We start from the raw sequence: 21,488 nt of genomic DNA on the forward strand, positions 1-21,488 counted from the left end.
TGAGGTCCTGCAGCCTTCTAATATCTGCTTCTAGTTCCCGTTCTTCTTGCTTCATTCTTTCCTTTTCTCGCTACCCCCTTCTCTGTCTATATTCCTTTATGTCTTGCTCATCGTTCCAAGCTGTGACTTCTCCCTCTATCTCCACTATTCCCTTCACCAAAGGACACTGCTTTATTCTGTCCTGGCCGGAATAGGGAGGGGGATACCCAGGGTCCCTTAGGCTGGGGTATAGAGTTGATTTATTCTCCTGAAACTCCTGACTTTCATGCTGTTTTTCGGGTTTTTCACCCTTGTTTGGGGTGGTATTCTTTTCCTGGTATGCTTTCCTCAGCCTTCCTCCTTCTATTTTAAATAATTTAAGCACGTCTAGTTCCTTTTCCTTTTTCGTTACTCGGGTTTCTGATTTATCCTTAGGCCTATAGTTCTTAATTAACACTTCCATTTCATCACACATATTTATATCAAACGTGCCTTCCTTGGGCCATTTCGTAACCAATTTTTTTTGTCCTTTTTTCCCATTTTTCAGAGTGCTTTTTAATATCCTCTTTGGATACGGGGAATTTCTTACTTAATAGTTCAACTGCAGTTATCTTATTCATTGTACTCGTCTTATTTAGTGCACTTGGTCAGTCGGTTCAAATGCAGTCCTTGTCCTCACTCTGTTCCATCTCTATGGTCACTATACTACCTATTACGCTATTTCTATCTTCTACAGTTCTATATTCCTTTAATACTTTGCAATTTAAAAAAAATGTTATCCAATTATTGCAATTCTTATTCTGCCCATACTGACCCCTACTCACTTAGGACAGTATCCACACAATGCCTTATCCTGCATGTACAGACCCCTAGCCAACCAGAGTGATATCCACAGGACGTCTTACCTTGCCCGTGCAGATCCCTAGTTAACTAGAGCGGTATCCACAGGACGCCTCGTCTATTCAGTCCCCTATCCTCTTAGAGTGGTATCCACGAGGCCTTATTCACATCACACAAAATCTACTTTCTTAACTTAACTATTTTCTACTTACCCCACTGCGCAGCCTTCTTGAGCAATCCTCCGGGTCTCCTTTTTAGAATAATTTAGCGATAGGTTCTGTTGGATCGGAGAGGCCCTTGGACCGCCTGGGCGCTCCTGTGTCACCAGTGGTCCCCCGTTTTCAACAGGCTGTTAGTCGAAATAAAGCGGAAAACCGCCTACCTTTTTTTGCGGGTGGACACCCTTTTCCTGTTGTCCCGGGGAGCCCATAAAGGTCTTGGAAGTGCCTTTAGCTTGTCATCCGTTATCGAACGGGCCTCTTTCCGACCCTGCTCGCAGCGCCAATTTTGTTGTGGTTCCCTGAGCCTCAAAATTAAGACAGGCGACACGGAGAATTCTTCAAGAAGTTAAAAGCCTTTATTTGCAAACAACGGCTGGAACAACCAGGACATCAACCGCCTGACTGCCCACTTAGTACACCCGGCAGCCTATTTTTATAGGATTCTTCCAGACCTTATCTTCTTTACCTTACCTCATACCCACATTCCTTTCTTCAATCATTCATTTCTTTGCAGTCACCCCTCTGTCCCGCCACCATTAAATCCCATTCAGTAATTTATCCTTATCTTAATGCTCATATCCCGTCACACTTTGCCACCCTTGTTTTCTATCCTAGTCCATCCATCATCCCAAGGCACATGTCTTTTCTTATCTCGCCACCATTATCTTTCATCCAAATGTGACACGGATACAGACAGTTGCAAAAGGTAAAGAAATAATGTTTGGTATACATCAAAGTATAAAGAGTGCTGAGATAAATATAAAGAACGCCTAAGTACAAAAAGAGATAATGTTTGGTACACATCAAAGTATAAAGAATGCCTAAGTAGTTAATGCCTAAGCAGTTACAAGAGTATAAAGAATGCTAAGATAAATATACAGAATGCCGAAGCAGTTACAATGTAACCGGTAAACGACTTCCTAACATGTTCGTACGTAAATAACATAATTAAATGGTTAATATACAAAATAGCAACTCCCATAGTATTTGAATCGCAAGGGAGTTATGAATCATGGAGACTGGGTGGGAAAGTGGTCTTGCAGTTACGATCGGGTCAGGCATGATCTTGTTAAATTGCAGAGTAAAATCGAAGTGCTATGCATTCTATTCCAGATCCTCCTCTTTATGTTCCAATGATCTCTCTTGCTACTCCTTGCTCTATCGCAATGCAATATTTTCACAGGCAGTCTGGCAAATCCAGTTTGCTTATTTAAAGTCTGCTGTTTTGCAAGTAAGCCATCATCACTTTGAATGGATACATGCCTGTATTTTGTTGCATTTGTGCAGGTATTACACAAATTATTATAGATCAGGAGGGGGGGAGAGGGGGAACAAAAGGACAAATCAGCATTTCTCGTCCATAAAGACAGCAGTTGTGGTTGTACAGATTTAGCTTTGACTGTATGGATTGTGAGTGTGCTCCAGTTAATGTTGATTCATCTAAAGTCATCAACCAGTGATCAACAAGTAAAAAAAATGCGGTTGCTAGAAACCTGAAATATAATTTTGGAGATCCAGCAGGTTTGGTCGTACTTCTCGAGAAAGAAAGAGTTAACGTTTCAGCTTGATGTATGACCTTTCATCAAAGCTGGACATTGAGGAAATTACCAGCTTTAAGTTGCAGAACTGGAGGTGCGGAGGGAAATCAGAATATGTGTGAAAGGGTGAAGGCCAGGAGAATCAAGAAAAGGTTGTGATGGTGAAAGTGAGATTTGGCAAGACATTGCCAAAACGGAGAAGAGGAATAGAAACCATTTGGGATAAGCAAGGCTAAAAGAGACAAATGGAAATCTCAATGGAGAGGAGAGCACCTTCAAGGTGGGCATTGCAGGAAACTCGTATGATGATAACCACCTGTCCCGAAGCATTAACTCTGCTACTCTCTCCACATATGCTGCCGGACATGCAAGGTATTTTAGTTCCATACAGAAGAGGCCTAGAATGATCCCAAGCAAAGGGCAAATGAGACATTGTCTTTGATTTAAGTGTATTCCCGTTACATGAATAAGGGTATTTGAGGTCACTGGAGGTCACTAATCTCAGTGAGGATAGTGTTGGTGAATTGTAGTCTGTGTGGGCAATACTACTTAGAAAAATCTAGATATGGGAAATGGCCCCTGTAAACACTCGGTCAAAAACTGTTCAGTGATTAGTTTAGTTTAGTTTAGAGACAGGTCTTTGGCCCACAGGTCTTTGGCCCACCTTGTGCGCACCAACCAGTGATCCCCATACACTAACGCTATCCTACACACACTAGGGACAATTTACCATTATACCAAGCCAATTAACTTACAAACATCGCTGAAGTCTCACCTGTTCGGTACTGCCTTCAACCACTGAAGGTCACCTCACCTTCTGTCTCCTTTCTCTGTTCATTTATTTATTTACTTATTTATCTATTTATTCATTTCCCTATGTTCTCAAAATCTCTGTAAAGCGTCTTTGAGTATATGAAAAGTGCTATATAAATAAAATGCATTATTATTATTATTAAACCTGTACGTCTTTGGACTGTCCATGATGCCTATATTCCGTTTCTGTGTCAACCAGCAAGAAGTGCACTAGCTAGAAGTCGGTTTCCAGTGTAGCAATATAGTTAAGGGTACAAGGAAGGCTTAGTCTCAAGTGGATAGAGTTCAATTCAATACTTTATTACAGACTCAGGGTCCAGATACAAGACAAGACATTACAAATAATACATTACATACAAAAGCAGAATAAATTACATACAAAAAAGCACAATACATGGTTAAAAACCAAGAATTTAAAAAAAGAGTAAGCAGTCGACTGCAGTTCTGTAAAGCAGCCTGGCAAAGAATGTGAATGGCCTGAAGATGGTGTGGTTTAGAGGGAAAGAGAATCATAGAGTTGTTTTGCACATAAACAGGCCCTTCAGCCCACCACAAGCTTACCAATCTTATTGTTTATCTGCACTATTTTCATTTGCCCACATTTGGTCCATATCCTTCTAAGCCCTGCATTTTTAAGTGGCTGTCTCTCACATATTATGATTGTAGCTAATTCTACCATCTCCTCTGGGGCAAATTGCAGATATCAGCCGCTTTTTATTTTAAACCCCCCAACAAATTACCTTTATAATTCCTGCATCTCACTGCAAACCTGCTTGATTTCCCTTCCAGCATATTAGGGAAATTTGGCTGCTTTGCTTTTATTTAGACCACTGAGATTTAAAAATCACTGTAAAAGGTTAAAAATGGATGTTGCACTTTTGCTGATGTCAGACGAGCAGCTTTTATGCCAGAACTGTTTTTCCAGCACTAATGAAAATCTGAAGAAGGGTCCCGACCCAAAACGTCACCTATCCATGTACTGCAGGGATACTGCCTGATTCGCTGAGTTATTACAGCACTTTGTGTCTTTTATTCCAATGAAAATCATGATGGAAAGATAGGGTCAAATTGTGTTGCTCAGAGGATCAGAAATGATTTCAATGTTGCTGCCGGTTATGTGTATATCTAATACAGCACTTTTGCAGTGCTGTGAGAATGAATTTCTAAGTCTAAAGCTGAACCAGTTTTGTGAGAGATTTTTCCCTTGCAATTAAAGAACTTTGGAAATGGGACTTACAAATTTAGAAAGCAAGCTAACACAACTTAATGGGAAAATAAGGCTTTAATAGATAAACTATCATTGTAACCATCTGTATCTTTGAACATCTGACTATGTGTTCTCCCTTTGCCAATGGAAACATTTCTCAGCTGCTTTGAGATGGACTAAATAAACAAAACAACATTAAACGCATTGAAATGTGTTGTACTTTTTGTTAAAAATAATACTCTGTCCGAGGAATAGTGGCAAAGTGTTAACATGCAGCATTCAACTTTAGGGTCAGAAAGTGAGTCACCAATTTTTTTAAAAAATGTTCATAACCCAATCTTTAAGCAGTAATTCAAGTGACATCACATCCTGTTCTGTGACACCAGAGCTACCCAATTATGTTTGGCATTGCAAGGGATTTACTGCTTTGGTACACTTTCTAAAGAAAACTCTACTCTTTTGAAAAATAATCACTGGATAAAACAACTAAGAGGAGAAAAAGTTAACTACAAACAGAAGTCTGCCCTAGTCTGCCAACTGAGGAAATATTTTTAGATTCACATGACTCCGTTGGATCAGCCTGTTTTTTCTCTCTACACTGCTTCACAGATACCCCTAAAGAAAATCCTTATGAAGATGTGGATTTGAAAGGTCGATACCTTGGCAGAAAGTTACAGCTCTCATCTGAGAATTCCCTAGACTCTTTGCACAGGATGTGGTCCCCTCAGGAAAGGAAGTATACTACACCTCCCCAGGTAATTCTCTTGCTTTATGTTTCTCATGCAATTCATGCAGGAAAACTCTTTTGGGTCTGTTTGTTTTCATAAGGCTAGAGGAAAAAAAGGACTGAGCTGGGATGTGGTGATGATTGCCGTCAGCCTAACCAAGTTGGTTTGGCAATGAAAGCTGTTTCTGCAACTTTCTTTAAACCGAAAATGAATTAAAAACTGTCTAAACTTAAACATGTTATAATGCCAAGCATTAAAAAAATAATCGTTCACGTTTTTGTATGATTTTTCAATGCTTTCTGAATTTATGCCAAAATGGAACTGTGTATAGATAATGAAAGAATAAAACAAGCTCACCAAATACACCCTAAAGATTCATTTTTTCAGATTTTTTTTTACCTTCACAATGTCCAATCTTACAGAAATTCATAGAATTAATCTGATTATATTTCGTAAGGAAGAATCACATGTTTCACTCAGAATTAATTGATAGGGTGCTCTGAATTATCAAGAAATAAGCTAGTCAGTATAGTTTGAAGTATTACATTAATATGCTATTAAATTAACAGGATATTTTTCCCTTATGAAACAAAATTGGATTTACATCCTTCTCTTAATAGGCCAGCGTAATGCAGAGTGTATAACTTATTGTCAGAAAGATTGTCTTTCAGATGTGGTGGTATGATAAGTGCTTTACAAAGCGAATGAGAAATAAACATAACTTTTCATATTATAACATTCCTGGAAGTTTTAATAAATACAGGTTGATGTTATTTTGTAAAATAAATTTACTGATTTTATTTGCGTTCCAAATGAGCCCCATTAAAATAAAAGCAATATCATTAAAATGGTACCATACCATTTTTTGTTTGAAGATGTTAAATAGAAAATTGTTGGACTTTATTTATACCCATGTTCACGTTAGATGTAAAAGTACACATTTCCACTTTAAAGGCTTTCACAATATGACCCTTTTATGTCATCCTCATTTAAATGATCCCTAAGTTTGTGACAATACAAAGCAAAATTTATGTATAAGCTGAGCTGCTGACCGTAAAAATCACGCCCACGAGTTTTTGTTGGATTGCAAAGTAATTAATTCCACCGTCAGACTGTGCAAACTTAAATAAGATTTATCTTCCTCTTTTTTTCACTGTGACTCAGGCCACACATCAAACACATATGCTATATTTTTTGTTGCCATCAATCCCAAACAACCATTTCAACCTTTTGAAAGTTAGTTAATGTGGGAAATAGCAAGAATGCACAGACCAGGAAGGTGAGATTTCTATACCAGTTCAGAGAAAGAGGCACTGTGAATAACGATATGTGTATAATATGTCAGGCTTGTTCATGCTGGAGCTGCAATAGCCAGGCAAGCCTGGTTTGAATCAAGCAGGAGCATGTCAGAAAAAATTATTTCAACAATTTCAATGATTTTATTTTGCTTAAGATCAAAGTTATTATGTTGTCATGCAGAATAATTTGTGGTACTTTTATACCCAGAAGAAAAAAAAATAATGTGAAGAAGCTTATTTTTTGGTTCGTAAAGCTATTACCACATGACGTCATCAAGTTTAGGGTTCTAGGCAGGCCCTTTGGCCCCACTTGCCCATGCCGACCTATGCCCACCTGCCTGCGATTGGCTCATATCCCTCTAAACTATCCCATCCATGTACCTGTCTAAACGTTTCGTAAACGTTGTGATAGTACCTGCCACACGGGCAGCTCATTCCATTTACCTACGACCCTTTGTGTAAAAAGGTTGCCCCTCGGGTTCCTATTAAATCCTTCCCCCCTCACCTTAAACCCATGTCCTCTGGTTCTTGATTCCCCTACTCTGGGTTACAGATTCTGTGCATTTACCCTATCTATTCCTCTCATGATCTTATATACCTCTGTAAGATCACCCCTCATCCTCCTGTGCTCCATAGAATAAAGTCCTAGTCTGCTCGATCTCTCCCTATAGCTCAGGCCCCCCGAGTTCCGGCAACACCCTCATAAATCTTCTCTGCACCCTTTCCAGCTTAACAACATCTTTCCAATAACGGTGATCAAAACTGAACACTATACTCTAAATGTGGCCTCACCAATGTCCTGTACAACTGTAACATGACCTCCCAACTTCTCTTCTTAATACTGTGACTGATGAAGGCCAATTCACTGAAAGCCTTCTCGAAAGCCAACCTGTCTACCTGTGATGCCACTTTCAAGGAACAATGTATCTGTACTCCATCCCTCTGCTGCACAACACTCCCCAGAGCCCTGTCATTCACCGTGTAAAATTCATAACTAATTTCTCGGATTGTTTTTGTGTAAATTTGGTATGAGATTGAAATTTGCAAAAGAAATTTTTGCCAGTTTTATCTCAAAGCATCATTACCTGCCAACTTGGACATGAATGCTGGAGTTATTCCAGCATTTTGTATCTATCTTCAGTGTAAACCAGCATCTGCAGTTCCTTCCTACACTTTACCTGCCAACTTGATCATTTGGATTATTCCTGAGATCATGGCATCAAAGCTGTTTGTTTTCACTGCTTGCAAGTAGTGCAAAAAGGCAAGTACTAATCATTCAATGGATTTACACAAATAAGTGCAGCAAATTGGGACTTCTGGAGGTGGTAGACATTTTGTTCATGCTTCTTTTTAAGTACATCTACCTGAGGCTTGTTTAAAGCCAATAATCCGTTGGTTTCAGTGGACCTGAAAATGTTGAGTCAATGGCTGAAATGCTGTTCTCAAGAGTTCTTTGAGATACATAGAGAATGTAAGAAAACATTTAAGAAAGGAACTAGTAGGGAAAAAAGAGGCCATCCTTGGCCGGTAAAATTAAGGAGAATCCTAAGTCAGAGTGGTAGGTATTATCCATGTGGTCTTTATTAAGGTATTTGACAAAATCTCGCAAGGTAGGCTTGTCCAAAAGTCCAGACACAGGAGATTTGAGGGGAGCTGGCTAATTGGATCTAAAATTGACTTTCTGATAAGAGGCAGTGGTGAAAGGAAACCTTTCTGATTGCAAGTCTGTGACTAGAGGCTTTGGTGCCAGTAACTTTGTTGTTTGTGATATTATAAAATGACATGGATATGAAAGTTGGAATGAGATTAATAAATCTACTAATGATATGAAAACTGGTGATATTGTGGATAGTGAGGAAGGTTGTCGAAGGGAAGACTACAGGAGGATATAGATAAGATGGAAAGTGGACTGAAGCATTAGCAGAGGAAACTTAATCATGACGAGTGCAAGATGATGTAATTTGGGAAATCTAATAAGGGTAGGACATAAATGACAGAGCGATAAGGAATACTGATGAACAGAGCCCTGGGGGTTCAAGTTCGTGGTTCCCTGAAAGTGGCAACACAGGTAGAAAGGGTGGTGAAGAAGATATATGGAATGCTTGCCTTCATAGGTGGGGGTATAGAATGGAAGAATGTGGACATTATATTGGAACTTAAGTTCAGAGCTCGCTGAAGGTGGCAGCACAGATAGATCAGTTGGTAAAGAAAGCATATGGTATGCTTGTCTTCATTGCTAGGGGCATTGAGTACAAGTCAGGAAGTCATGATGCAGCTCTATAGGACTTTGGTTCGGCCGTGTTTGGAGTATTGCATGCCATTCTGTTCATCCCATTACAGGAAAGATGTGGCGGCTTTGGAGAGGGTGCAGAGGAGATTTACCTAAATTATAGGGTTTCAGCTACAGAGAAAGTTCATGTTCATAAAGTTCATAAATTATAAGAGCAGAATTAGGCCATTTGGTCCATCAAGCCCACTTTGCCATTCAATCATGGCTGATCTATCTTTCCCTCTCAACCCCAATCTCCTGCCTTCTCCCCATAACCCCTGACACCCGTACTAATCAGTAATCTGTCAATAACCACCTTAGAAATACCCAAATACGGCTCCAACAGCTATCTGTTGCATTGAATTCCATATTCATCACCCTCTGATTAAAGAAATTCCTCCTTTCTGAAGGTATGCCCTTTTATTCTGAGGCTATGGCCTCTGATACTAGACTCTCCAGTAGTGGAAACATCCTCTCCGCATTCATTCTATCCAGGTCTTTCACTATTCGGTAAGTTTCAATGAGGTCTCCCCACATTTTTCTAAACTCCAGTGTGTACAGACCTGCACATCACCAAAGCCAGCACGTCCTTCCTCATAACTGCTCACAATGCCCCAAATGAGGTTTGACCAGAGCCTTATAAAGCCTCAGCAGTACAGCCCTATGTTCTCTGGTTCTTGAATCTCCTACTCTGGGCAAACGTCTACCCAATGTTTTTATATTCTAATCCTCTATAAATAAATGCTGGCATTGCATTTGCCTTCCTTGCTACCCATTCATTTTGCATATTTCTTCTTTGTAACAGAAGGCTGTGGAGGCCAAGTCAGTAGATAAATTTAAGCCAGAGATAGATTTGTGATTAGTCTGGGTGTCAGAGGTTATGGGGAGAAGGCAGGAGAATGGGGTTAGGAGGGAGAGATAGATCAGCCACGATTGAATGGTGGAGTAGACCTGATAGGCCGAATGGTCTAATTCTGCTCCTATCACATAATCTTATGAATGAACTTTTTGGGAAACCTGCATTAGCACTCCCAAGTTCCTTTGCACCTCCGATATCTAATTCTCTCCCCATTTAGAAAATAGTCTACCACTTTATTCCTATTACCAAAATGCATGACTCCACATCTTGCCTCACTGTATTCCATCTGCCACTTCTTTGCCCACTCTCCCAACCTGTCCATTCTTCTGCAGAGTCCCTGCTTTCACTGCACTACCAGCCCCTCCACCTATCTTCGTATCCTCTGCAAACTTGGCCGCAAAGCCTGCAATTCACCCATCCAAATCCAAATCATTGATATACAGCCAGAGGTTGGATAGACACGGATTATTTTTTCTGGAATGTTAGAGGTCGAGGTGAAACTTGACAGAAGTATATAAAATGATGAGAGGCAGAGATAGGGTAGACATTCAGACCCCTTTTCCTGTGTGGAAATTTCCAACGCCAGAGAGTATAGCTATAAAGTGAGAGGGGAAAATCTTTATAGAAATGTGCAGGGCAAGTTCTTTTTGTCCCCGCAGGCAGGAACGCATTGCCAATGATGGTGGTGGAGGCTGATCTGATAGTGCTGTTTAAAAGCCTTTTAGATGGGTACATGGAAGTGCAGAGAATAGAGGATCATGTACAGGCAGATGAGGTCAGTATAACTAGGCATCATGTTCAGCACATACATTGTAGGCCAAAGAGCCCATCGCTGCACTGTACTGTACCGTGTTCCATGTTTTATAACATGGAACTAATGAGACTTGAGTGTTACTTGATTCCAGTTTATCAGAAGTAACCTTTGATGTAGGGTACATATCTGAATTTCTGTCTAAATTGTTTAGTTCATTAGTTTGGTTTAGTTTGGAGATTCAGCCCTTTGTCCCACTGAGTACGCGCCGAGTTCGCGCCGACTAGCGATGACCGCACACTAACGCAATCCTACACACACTAGGGACAATTTACAATTTTACCAGCCAATTATCATACAAACCTGTATGTCTTTGGAGTGTGGGTGGAAATCAGAGCGCCCAGAGAAAATCCATGCAGGTCACCGGGAGAACGTACAAACTCTGTACAGACGGCACCCGTAGTCAGGATTGAACCGGGGTCTTTGTCGCTGTAAGGCAGCAAGTCGACTGCTACGCCACTCTGCCACCCTAAAAGGAGAGTTATTCATTGTAAACAAGATTGTACCAGCATTTGTTTTTGTTGTCAGGGGTGAGCATGTTACCATTCATTCATTTTGTCTATTAGCACAACATCCTAAATCCAACATTTAGACTGACAGACTGCGACTAAAGGCAAAGCCTTAAGGTTTTAAACATATTTTAAATGAACTATGTAGAATCAAGGAACTGTAGATGCTGGTTTACTAAGCCACAAGTGCTGGAGTAACTCAGCAGGTCAGGCAGCATGTCTGAAGAAAATGGCAAGGTGACATTTCAGGTCTTGATCGTTCTTCATACTGAACCAGGTAATTCTTCAAATAACATGTCACAAGCATGCCACCCATGCATTAAAGGATGTGCTATTTCCCACAATGTGTACTCTGAGCATCTTGAAAAATGCACTCTGTGCTGCTCATTCTTGGAGATATTGGAAAATGCTCATCTTCTCAATTAATTCACTCCTGAAGATACTGAAGAATACTGCATATTTTTCTCTTGAGTGAAGCATTGTACACGATGAAAAATGCGCTCTAATTTGGTTGAAAATACCTGCTGTACTGCCAGTCTCCAGAATCATTTCACCTCAAGCTTCTGTTGCTCCTTCTCCGGAGTTTGTACGTTCTCCATGTGACCCGCATGTGTTGTCTCTGGGATCTCCGGTTTTTTCATGATCCGGATGATCAGCCATGATCATATTGAATGGCGGTGCAGGCTCGAAGGGCCGAATGGCCTACTCCTGCACCTATTTTCTATGTTTCTATGTTTCCCACAAACCAAATACTTACAGGTTTGTAGGTTAATTAGTTTGGCATAATTGTAAATTGTCCCTAGTGTGTTTGTGTGTGGGGATTGCTGGTTGGCGTGGACTTAGTGGGCCGAAGGGCCTGTTTCCGCGCTGTGTGTCTAAACTAAACTAAAATTAATATCTCCAAACCACACGAGTATAAGAAAATTATACACCAAACGTGCCAGGACATACCAGCTTGGCCTCCTGCACAGCAGACATTTAAAGTGCATATTTTAAATTTGATCATGAATGTTTCACTCTTATAAGTGAACACATGCTTTAATTTTTGATAAACTCATACTATTATTAATTTCCTGCCAGTAAAGGGACTGGAACTTGATTACTCATTCACTTCTTACTACCTTGCTGCTGCTAGGATGGAACAAATAATCTTCAAGTTACTAAGTAAGCTATTGCCAAGCTTTGAATTTTGCAAGCCACTGCTTTTGACAGACGGAGAAGATAACTGCCAGCTTAATCTCTTAGGGGTTCCTTGTGGGCAGTTTAATTAAAAATGAAAAATGTATAATGTAAAAAAATGTACTACAAACGAAAAAAACAAATCCATATGTCACAAATAAATTTTTATAGTAGACCAATACGTTCATTGCTTCGTGTAGTTTTAGTTTTTAATTTAATTTTTAGAGATACAGCCTGGAAACAGGCCCTTCGGCCCACAGAGTCTGTGCCGACCAGCAATCACCCCGTACACTAGATCTATCCTACACACTAGGGGCATTTTACAGAAGCCAATTAACCTACTAACTCGCACGTCTTTGAAATGTGGGAGGAAACCGAAGCACCTAGAGAAAACCCACACGGGCACATGGAGAACGTAAAAAACTCTGTGCAGACAGCACCCACAGTCAGCATTGAACCCGGTTCTCTGGTGCCGTAAGGCAGTAACTCTACCGCTGCGCCACTGTGCCGCCACACCGCTCTTACTTGTGTGATTTTGTGCGTAGTGCTTTTGCTCTTGAAGATCAACCCTCAGCACACACATTCTTCGGCAAAATCCACATGTATGCGTCACATACACCAAGTAAATTGGATGCACTTCAAATGTGCACTGTATTATTAAACTAAAATGTGTAAAATGATCCATGAGTTATAGGGAGCACCAGCAGATTTCAGAAAGTATCCTGTGCATCTGGAGCCCAGTGTTTCATTTCCCTACACGGAAATAATCGGAGAATGGCTCTTATTAAAAGTGATGACAGGACACTAATGGATTATGTTCCTCCAATCTATTCGCTTTATTTTGTGACTGCAAAGTAAATAAAATGAAATGCTTTAGAGTCACATAAACCTTATTTTTCACTGCATGTGGACCTGTACTATTATTGGTAGTAAAGAACTTTGCACATCTTCAGAATTTATAAAACATGAAGGAATAATCCACAGATTGACAGTAATTATTCATAGTTAAATAATCTGAATATTAGTTTATTAATTCTTTCACAGTAGCTTTAATTTTCTTTCAGCCCATTTTCCCACTGTTTATTGTCACTGTGCGACTAAATATAATTTACTGTTTTGAGTTACAATGAGCGTGTTTTTAACTCTTCGATTAATTCGTTTAGAATACACTTAGTTGCATTGTTTGTCATCATGAATAATTTGGTCGGCTGAAATAAAAAGTACTGAGAGAGTCTGAGGAACATCTGGCTCAGGAGCTAGTGCAGCACAAAACAAGTCGCGAAATGATACATGGATTGTGTACTCTCTTTGTGCTTTAACTTAACCTGGTCAATGACTTATCTTCCAAAGCTGCCTCCGAAACCCAGCAGTCTGTCACTGCGTCTGAGTAGTACCATAGACAGGAGGACCCTTAGACTACCACGACTGTCCAAAAGGCACAGCCATGATGATGTGTTGCTTCTGTCCCACCTTAGTGTGCCCTCTTCCCCCACCAGCCTCAACGATGACAGCATGAGCACCACCAGTGAGCTGCTGTCTACACGTCGATCCAGGAGGATTCCTAAAGTAAGAAATGTCTACCTTTTGTTTCTGATGTGTTGGAAACGTTATTATTGCTCATTATTTGTATGCAATGCTGATATGTATACGCATAGAATCAACATCTACATTAATGACCAAGAGTTCTCGGCGGTCATATCTGAGTTTCAGCACACATTCTAAGCATTGCGCTAAACCGACTTCATGATACAACATCTCAGGCAAATACTTCACTTTCTTTTCATAGTTAAATACAGTTTGGCTTAAAAATCGAATCTTGGAAATATGGATAATTGTCAATGGTGCGTTCATATGTTTGGTCGTATATCCAACTCTCTGCTCCATTGCTCTGCTAGATCCCTCTAAACCTTTCCTATCCATGTATCTGATCAAGTCTATTAAATGCTGTTATTGTAATTGCCTCGACTACTTCCTCTGGTTCCATATACTCACCACCCTCAGTGAAAACATTATTAAATCTTCCCCTACCCTAGGTAAAAGACCATGCATTTACCCATGCATTTACCCTTTTTATTCCCCTCATGATTTTACACAACTCTATAAGATCAACATCCTGCGCTCCAAGGAATAAAGACCTATCCTACCCAACCTCTCCCTACGCCTCAGGCCCTTGAATCCTGGCAACAACCTTGTAAATCCTCTTAGCATTCTTTTCAGCTTATTGACATCCTTCCTATAGCAGGGTGACCGAAACTGAACACAGTCCTTCCAAATACAGCCTCAGCACCATCTCGTACAACTGTAACATCACACTCAACATCTATTCTCAATACCCTGACTGATGAAGTGCCAATGTACCAAACCTTCTTTATCACCCGAACTATCCGTGACACTACTTTAAGGGAACTACATACCTGCACTCTTAGATCCCTCTGCTCCACAACACTCCCCAAGGTCAAATGATCAACTGTGAACATCACCCTGGTTTGACTTTCCAAAACGTACAAAATGCAAATGGCAGCCACTTTGGATTAAAAAATTAAGGAGGAATTATTTTTTAAATGGTGAAAGACTGAAAGATTGAAGTAAAAGATGGTACCACTAGCAATGGAAGTGGTAGAGGCAGATGCAATTACAATATTTGAACGGTTTACGGACATGTATTTGGATAGGAAAAGTGTAAGAGGGAGATGGGTTTAATACAGGCAATTGGAATTGACATTGATAGGCATTACAGTCGGCATGGACAAGGTGGGGTGAAAGGGCTTGTTTCTATGCTGTAGATTTCTATCAATACTGTAAACCCTCGTATTAAATGGACCAGACAGGGGAAATGGTTTCTGTTATTACTGATTGCCCACTATGACCGAATAAGGAGGTTAATAAGTACACTGTTATTAGAAAAATGAGCCAATAAACATACACCACATAATAAACAGTAAAGGACACAAAAGCCCCAATACCTTGGGACAGCACAGTGGCACCACGGTAGAGTTGCTATCTGGCATCGGCAGAGACCTGAGTTCGATCTTAACCTCGGGTGCTCTCTGTGGTCACGTGGGGTTCCTCTGGGTGCTCGGGTTTCCTCCTGCATTGTGGAGATGTACAGGTTTGTGGTTTGGTTGTTTCTGTGGGTTGTGTGGGTCGCTGATGGAGTCGCCGGCTCACGTCGCCAGGGGCCCAGGTTTAATCTTGACCTCGGGTGCTCCCTGTGGCTGCGTGGGTTTTCTCCAGGTGCTCCGGTACACTGGTACTATCCTGTACGCCTGGAGGGTGGGGGCGGGTAGGGCTGGGGTGGTCGCTGGGAGGCCTAGGGTCAGGACCGGTTATCGAGTGCTATTGGGCGGGGGGCCAGGGGGATCTTATTGAAACATATAAGATTATTAAGGGATTGGACACGCTAGAGGCAGGAAACATGTTCCTGATGTTGGGGGAGTCCAGAACCAGGGGCCACAGTTTAAGAATAAGGGGTAAGCCATTTAGAACGGAGATGAGGAAAAACTTTTTCACCCAGAGAGTTGTGAATCTGTGGAATTCTCTGCCTCAGAAGACAGTGGAGGTCGATTCTCTGGATGCTTTCAAGAGAGAGTTAGATAGAGCTCTTAAAGATAGTGGAGTCAAGAATATGGAGAGAAGGCATGAACGGGGTACTGATTGTGGATGATCAGCCATGATCACAGTGAATGGCGGTGGTGGCGCAAAGGGCCGAATAGCCTATCCCTGCACCTATTGTCTATTGTCTAATCACTGGTTTTTGAAGGGTTTCTGTTCCTTGGCTGGCGTGGGCCTGATTCCAAGTTGAATCATAGAAGTAGTAAATCTCTCCAATGCTATAATCAATTACAAAGCCTGAGGCTGTAGGGATTGGAAAAACTTTTTTAATGATCGGGGAATGTGCTCTGTCACCTCCTCTACATACTCTGGATGCTATATGTTTGGATCCCATTGCAGCAGTTCCAAGATTTTGACAGCCATATTCCTAATCTTGTCTGGCCAGGAAGTAAGGCCAGAAAATATGTGAAACCGCTCCAGGTTTCATGGGGAGAAAGTAGGGTTAATCATCCAGTTGTAACATTGACATGCAGTGCTACTCCTCAACCTAATTTCAAGGATTTATTGCCTGGAGGAAAAACCACCCCGAATCTGTAATGTGGAGGCAAATACTCACTTGTCAACTCCACTAAAATTTCTCCCTTCCCTCTGGAAAAATAGAACAAAATGCCTGGAAACACTTCACAAGGGTTCACGAGTCTGGTGGGTAGCAAGCATGCTGGCCAGTTACACATGATTGGCTGGCCAGAAGATTTTGAGAAAAAAATGTCAGTGCAAGATATCTGAATTGCCAGGAGACCAAGTAATGAGAAATCATCCAAATGTTTTCGCACGGAATATTATTTTAAGAAATAGGAATAGAAAGATAACTTGCTGAACTATAAAGTGGACCATTAGTTACACAAATTTAATTCTTTTATCACCTGTCCAATATTTCCCAGCACAATGGCTTAGTGTAGAGAGATACAGTGTGGAAACAGGCCATTCAGTCCACCGAGTCTGCACCGACCAGTGATCACCCATACACTAGTTCTATCCTACACACGATGGACGAGAAACAGAAGCTAATTAACCTACAAACCTGCATGTCTTTGGAAGGTGGGAGGAAACTGGAGAAAACCCACGTGGTCACAGGGAGAACGTACAAACTCCATACTGACAGCACCCGTAGTCCGGATCGAAGCCGGGCCTCTCGCGCTGCAAGGCAGCAACTCTGCCGCTGTGCCACCGTGCCTGTTGTAGATTTAATGGAGCAGATACTTTATAGATTTGAGTTTATTCCAATTCCTGGTCCTCGCCTCTTTTACCATCTCAGCCTGCACAAAAATGCCACTGCCATGATCTCTAAGCATTGAATTGAGAATTGCAATGTGATCATCAGAACGTTTTAAATGTAAGCAAAGGCAAATCACTAATTAAATTACTCCAAATGTACTTTTTGGGGGGAGGAATTTCTGACCAGGTTGAGACTGAGCTTGCTGTTGCTGATGTATCTATAAATCACATCATCATCGGCGGTCACTCGAAGCAAGTATGACTGTCCCCTCCATAGAGGACGCCTATGCATGACTTTGTTTAACGTGGGGAGACTGGTGCACAGACAGCCACCACACGGTCCTTGACAGATCTGGGTCAGGATCCAGTGGCGTGGAATCCAAGACGACCTTTTCTGCTGCAGCCGTCATCCTCCTTCCCAGCCGTTGTGACGCTCCACTAAAGGCAGGCATCATCCTCTGCGTGTTTCACCGTTGAGATCTTGGTTGGATTGCTCTTTGTCAGGGACCTCCCCCTCGACCTTACCGCCATGGGTGACCCTACCAGGAGCATCGCTCCAGACGGCATCGCTCTCAGGATCTCAGGACCACACAAGCTTCCCCACCACGACAAGGTGACAAGGTGACAATCCACAGAGTATAAATCACAATGAAGGACACCATCAGATTGCCCGAACCTTTTCATTGGTGCTAACTGACCACTTTGCTGCTATTTGCCAGCAACAAAGTCTGTACAGAAAGAGAGAAATGAAATAATGAAGAACGATAGCGAGACAGAGAATAGGTTGAGCTGGCAGTGAGGACTGAGATCTCTTTGATTTCCAAAGAATGTACTAATGGAATAAAAATTAGTGCTTGGAAAACGAATAGGTATTTTGTATCCCCAGCCCTTCTCTGGCAGATTGCAAATATGGTGTTATGATCGGCAGAGGTCCCCAATATATTTTTACCCACTGCCTCCTCCTGCCTTTTTTCATGGATTCACTGGATGCCCATTTATAAACGTGCCTGAAAGTTGAATTATCAGACGAATAAAGAAAAAGGAGAGGAATTCTTGGTCCTAGCGACACAGGCTCAAGAATTAGATTGCACCCAAATCTATTAAGTGTCTGCTCCATTAAATCCAGGTAGAGAATTGCCTTCAAGGAAGGAAGCAGAGGGTGGTGGTGGAAGATTACTTTTAGGACTGGAGGTCTGTAACTAGTGATGCACCTCAGGGATCAGTGTTGGACCCATTGCTGTTTGTGTGGTATATATCAATAATTTGGAAGAGAATGTGCAAGGCATGATTAGTAAGTTTGCAGATGACACTAAAGCAAGTGGTTTAATGGACAGTGAAGATGGGTATCGGAACTTGCAGCAGAATATAATCAGCCTGGCAAATGGGCTGAGGAATATTAGGATATAATGCAAAGAAGTGCTAGGTGTTGCATTTTGGAAGTCAAATCAAGGCAGAACTTTTACAGTAAATGGTAGGCCCATGGGGAGTGTTGCAGAGCAGAGGGTTCTGGGAGTACAAGTACATAGTTCCTTGACATGTAGGTAGGATGGTAAAGATTGCTTTTGACACATTGGCCTTCATCAGTCAGGGACATTATATTATGGTTGTACAAGATTTGGAGCAATATGTTCAGTTTTGGTCACCCTGCTATAGGAAGTTTTTCATTAAGCTGGAAAGAATCTAGAGAAGATTTATGAGGATGTTGCCAGGAGTTAAGGGGCTGAACTTATAAGGAGAGTCTGGGCAAGCTAGGACTTTATTCCTTCTCGTGCAGGAGGCTGAGGGATGATTTTCTAGAGGGGTATTTCAAAATGATAGCATGTTACTTCAATTTCTATAAAAGTGTGAATATTTGAAATCATGGTTCTGAGTGTGCAAGGGCTAGACAGGGAGAAGACCAATGCCTGGAAGTTTATTTCTGATTCGTAGCACATTATATTCGCTTTTGAAAATCATTCTATTGGCTTAAGTGTAATGAATTTACAGAGGTAGAGTACAGCATGCTGTACTACAATATAATTGAATACAACTGAATGGAAATGAATTTCCAGGCAAAGCCGTTCCCATTGGTGAAATGATTCTGAAACCAAGATCAAAGTTTTCATAGCCAAGCGTGTTATGCAGTGGGTAGTTACGATTTGGTATGCATTGCATGGAAAGTGATGGGAGCAGATTGATTTGGGATTTTCAAAATGAAACTAGATGGATACCTGAAGCCAAAGGAGGATGAAGGGAAAGGGCCAGGCACTGGGAATGAATTGCATGTCCATCCAAAAAGCCATCACCCCTTTCATGTTGTAATGATTTTGCTATTCTATGTTCAAATAAGCAGCAAATATCACCTTCAGAATTCTTGTATGGAAAAAGGAACAGTTAGCCAAATTATGCAGTTAAGAAATATAAAGCTAAAATGCAGATAGTGTCATCTATGAGTTTATGGCCTTTCATAGCTTGTTTATCAATATCTGCTTGAGAATGGCATATCTTGCCTTTGTTAACTACATGCATGCTATCTATGTATTTAGTGGAATATTGCTTTGTTCATAAGGATAACATAGCAATGTATCACTGTACTCAGTGGAAACTTGACTAGAATTTAATAATTAAGAACATGTACATTTTTTTTAAACTTTCATAGCTTGTCCTGAAAATTAACGGCATCTATAGTGCAAAGAGAGGGAAGAAAAGGCTGAAGAAATTGTCTCTGTCAAACTTTGAGAATGCATCTCTGCGAGGTAAGGGGATGAACCATTATTTACATCTTGCTAGAACTAATCCAAATCAAACAATGTCAAATTAAAAATCTCCCCTCTCTTTCTAAATGATGGCATGAATGTCCATTAAATCATTCACACCATAGCAGCAGAACCATTAGCTTCAACGTCAGGTAAAAGGCCTGGAAAAGTGTTCTTGGAAGATAATTACAATTTCCTTCTCTCTCAAGTTAATATTTTCATATAAGGTTATAGCAGACATCCGGCACATTGGAAATGATCGTTGGTAGTGAAGCACAGACTGGCAATTATTTTTCTCCATAGTTCCCTGCCCCTCACAGATATTGGCATTCAAAATTCAGTAGGAATCAACTCAATTTCAGGATGACACTTTGTCAGTCATATGTTGAATATTCAATTCTTGTCAATGTAACGGGTAGTTACAATATTTTAATCCAGTTAATCAATGTACTTCTTACCCCAGTAGTGGGACAGAAATATATGCATAGATTTCTCTGAATTTGGAGAATTACCAATTGACTTGAGTTGTATCTTTTTAACCTCCGGTGGTTTCTGTGTGTTGGGCCGTTTCTGTGGGTGGTGTGGTTTCTGTGTGTTCTGTGGGTTGTGCGATTTCTGTGTGTTATGCGGTTTTGTGGGTTGGGGGGGGGTTCTGCTAGGACCAGCACTGCTAGGCGGAGGAGAGTATTGGTAGATGGATATTGGCTGGTTCTGCGGTCGAGGAAGAAACAAAAGGCTTTAAAGTATATTATCTGTTATTGAGAGGGCTTACTGTATTTGGCTTGTGGCTCGAGTTACAAGTCATAACTTAAGGAAAGGAGATCTCCCCATCTTCTTCCAATCCCTGACCCCAGCATGAATGGGATTCAGGATTTTCCAGATAGAGAATACAGTACAGTTCTAATTCTTTGAGCAGTTATTGTACCAGAGAGTGTAAAGATGATCAATGCCAAATTGTTTGTATTATTCCAACCCCGATTCCTGCGCTATTTGACACTATGTTAAGACATCCTTTTACAAAGGATATAAAAGATAAAGTTCTTCAGCATGCTTTCAGTTAACTTGTTTTTTCTTCAATTGCTGATTATGTGCGGGAGGAGAGCAGTTTAATCTACTGCTGTACATACCATTCCGCTAAGGTGGAAAACAATTCCATTGTGAACAGTTTTCTGAAAGCCAAACTTTTAACAGCTGCTGCAGGACCAAGGACTGTTTAGTCTATGACCTGGATTTCAGCTTGTTTTGGTTTACTGGAATCTTCACTCAATTTCTTTATCTCTTTCACAGATGAGAACAGTGAGAGCGAGAGTGACTCAGATGACAGGTTTAAAGGTAAGAGGTCACAATGTGTGGGGCTTCATTTATATCTGTGTAATACTAACTTTGCTGCTAGTCTATGCAGCAAAGGATACATTTTGGTTTGTTCTCTCAAGCTCCATGATCCGCAGATTAATTCCCATGATAATGTTTGGGGTAGGGACCTTTCCTCAGACTAATTGTCGGTAGGACTAACTGGAAGCAAGAAAAGACCAGGACAAATCAGGGCCAACCACAGATGACATCAGACAGGGTGATTCCGATAGGCCAATTGTTGGCTCGGGACTTGTGATCCCATGAAGGATACATCATTGCGAACTGTGGAACTGGTTAACTGACTTTTAATGGAGCGAGGGGG

The 21,488-nt window shown here is 41.0% G+C and overlaps 1 protein-coding gene across 3 annotated transcripts in view; it reads left to right on the forward strand.

The window, feature by feature from the left end:
* The window catches only part of dennd2b (DENN domain containing 2B), a 243,904-nt gene that overhangs the window by 173,481 nt on the left and 48,935 nt on the right, over positions 1–21,488 (forward strand). For all 3 annotated transcript variants that reach the window (XM_078415402.1, XM_078415401.1, XM_078415403.1), the window contains 4 exons: positions 5,208–5,353; positions 13,602–13,817; positions 19,717–19,813; positions 21,101–21,145. In XM_078415402.1, the coding sequence (XP_078271528.1) occupies positions 5,208–5,353; positions 13,602–13,817; positions 19,717–19,813; positions 21,101–21,145 (504 nt within the window). The remainder of the gene's footprint in view (positions 1–5,207; positions 5,354–13,601; positions 13,818–19,716; positions 19,814–21,100; positions 21,146–21,488) is intronic.

The sequence above is a fragment of the Rhinoraja longicauda genome, chromosome 18 (assembly GCF_053455715.1).
Source record: "Rhinoraja longicauda isolate Sanriku21f chromosome 18, sRhiLon1.1, whole genome shotgun sequence".
Lineage (NCBI taxonomy): Eukaryota > Metazoa > Chordata > Chondrichthyes > Rajiformes > Arhynchobatidae > Rhinoraja > Rhinoraja longicauda.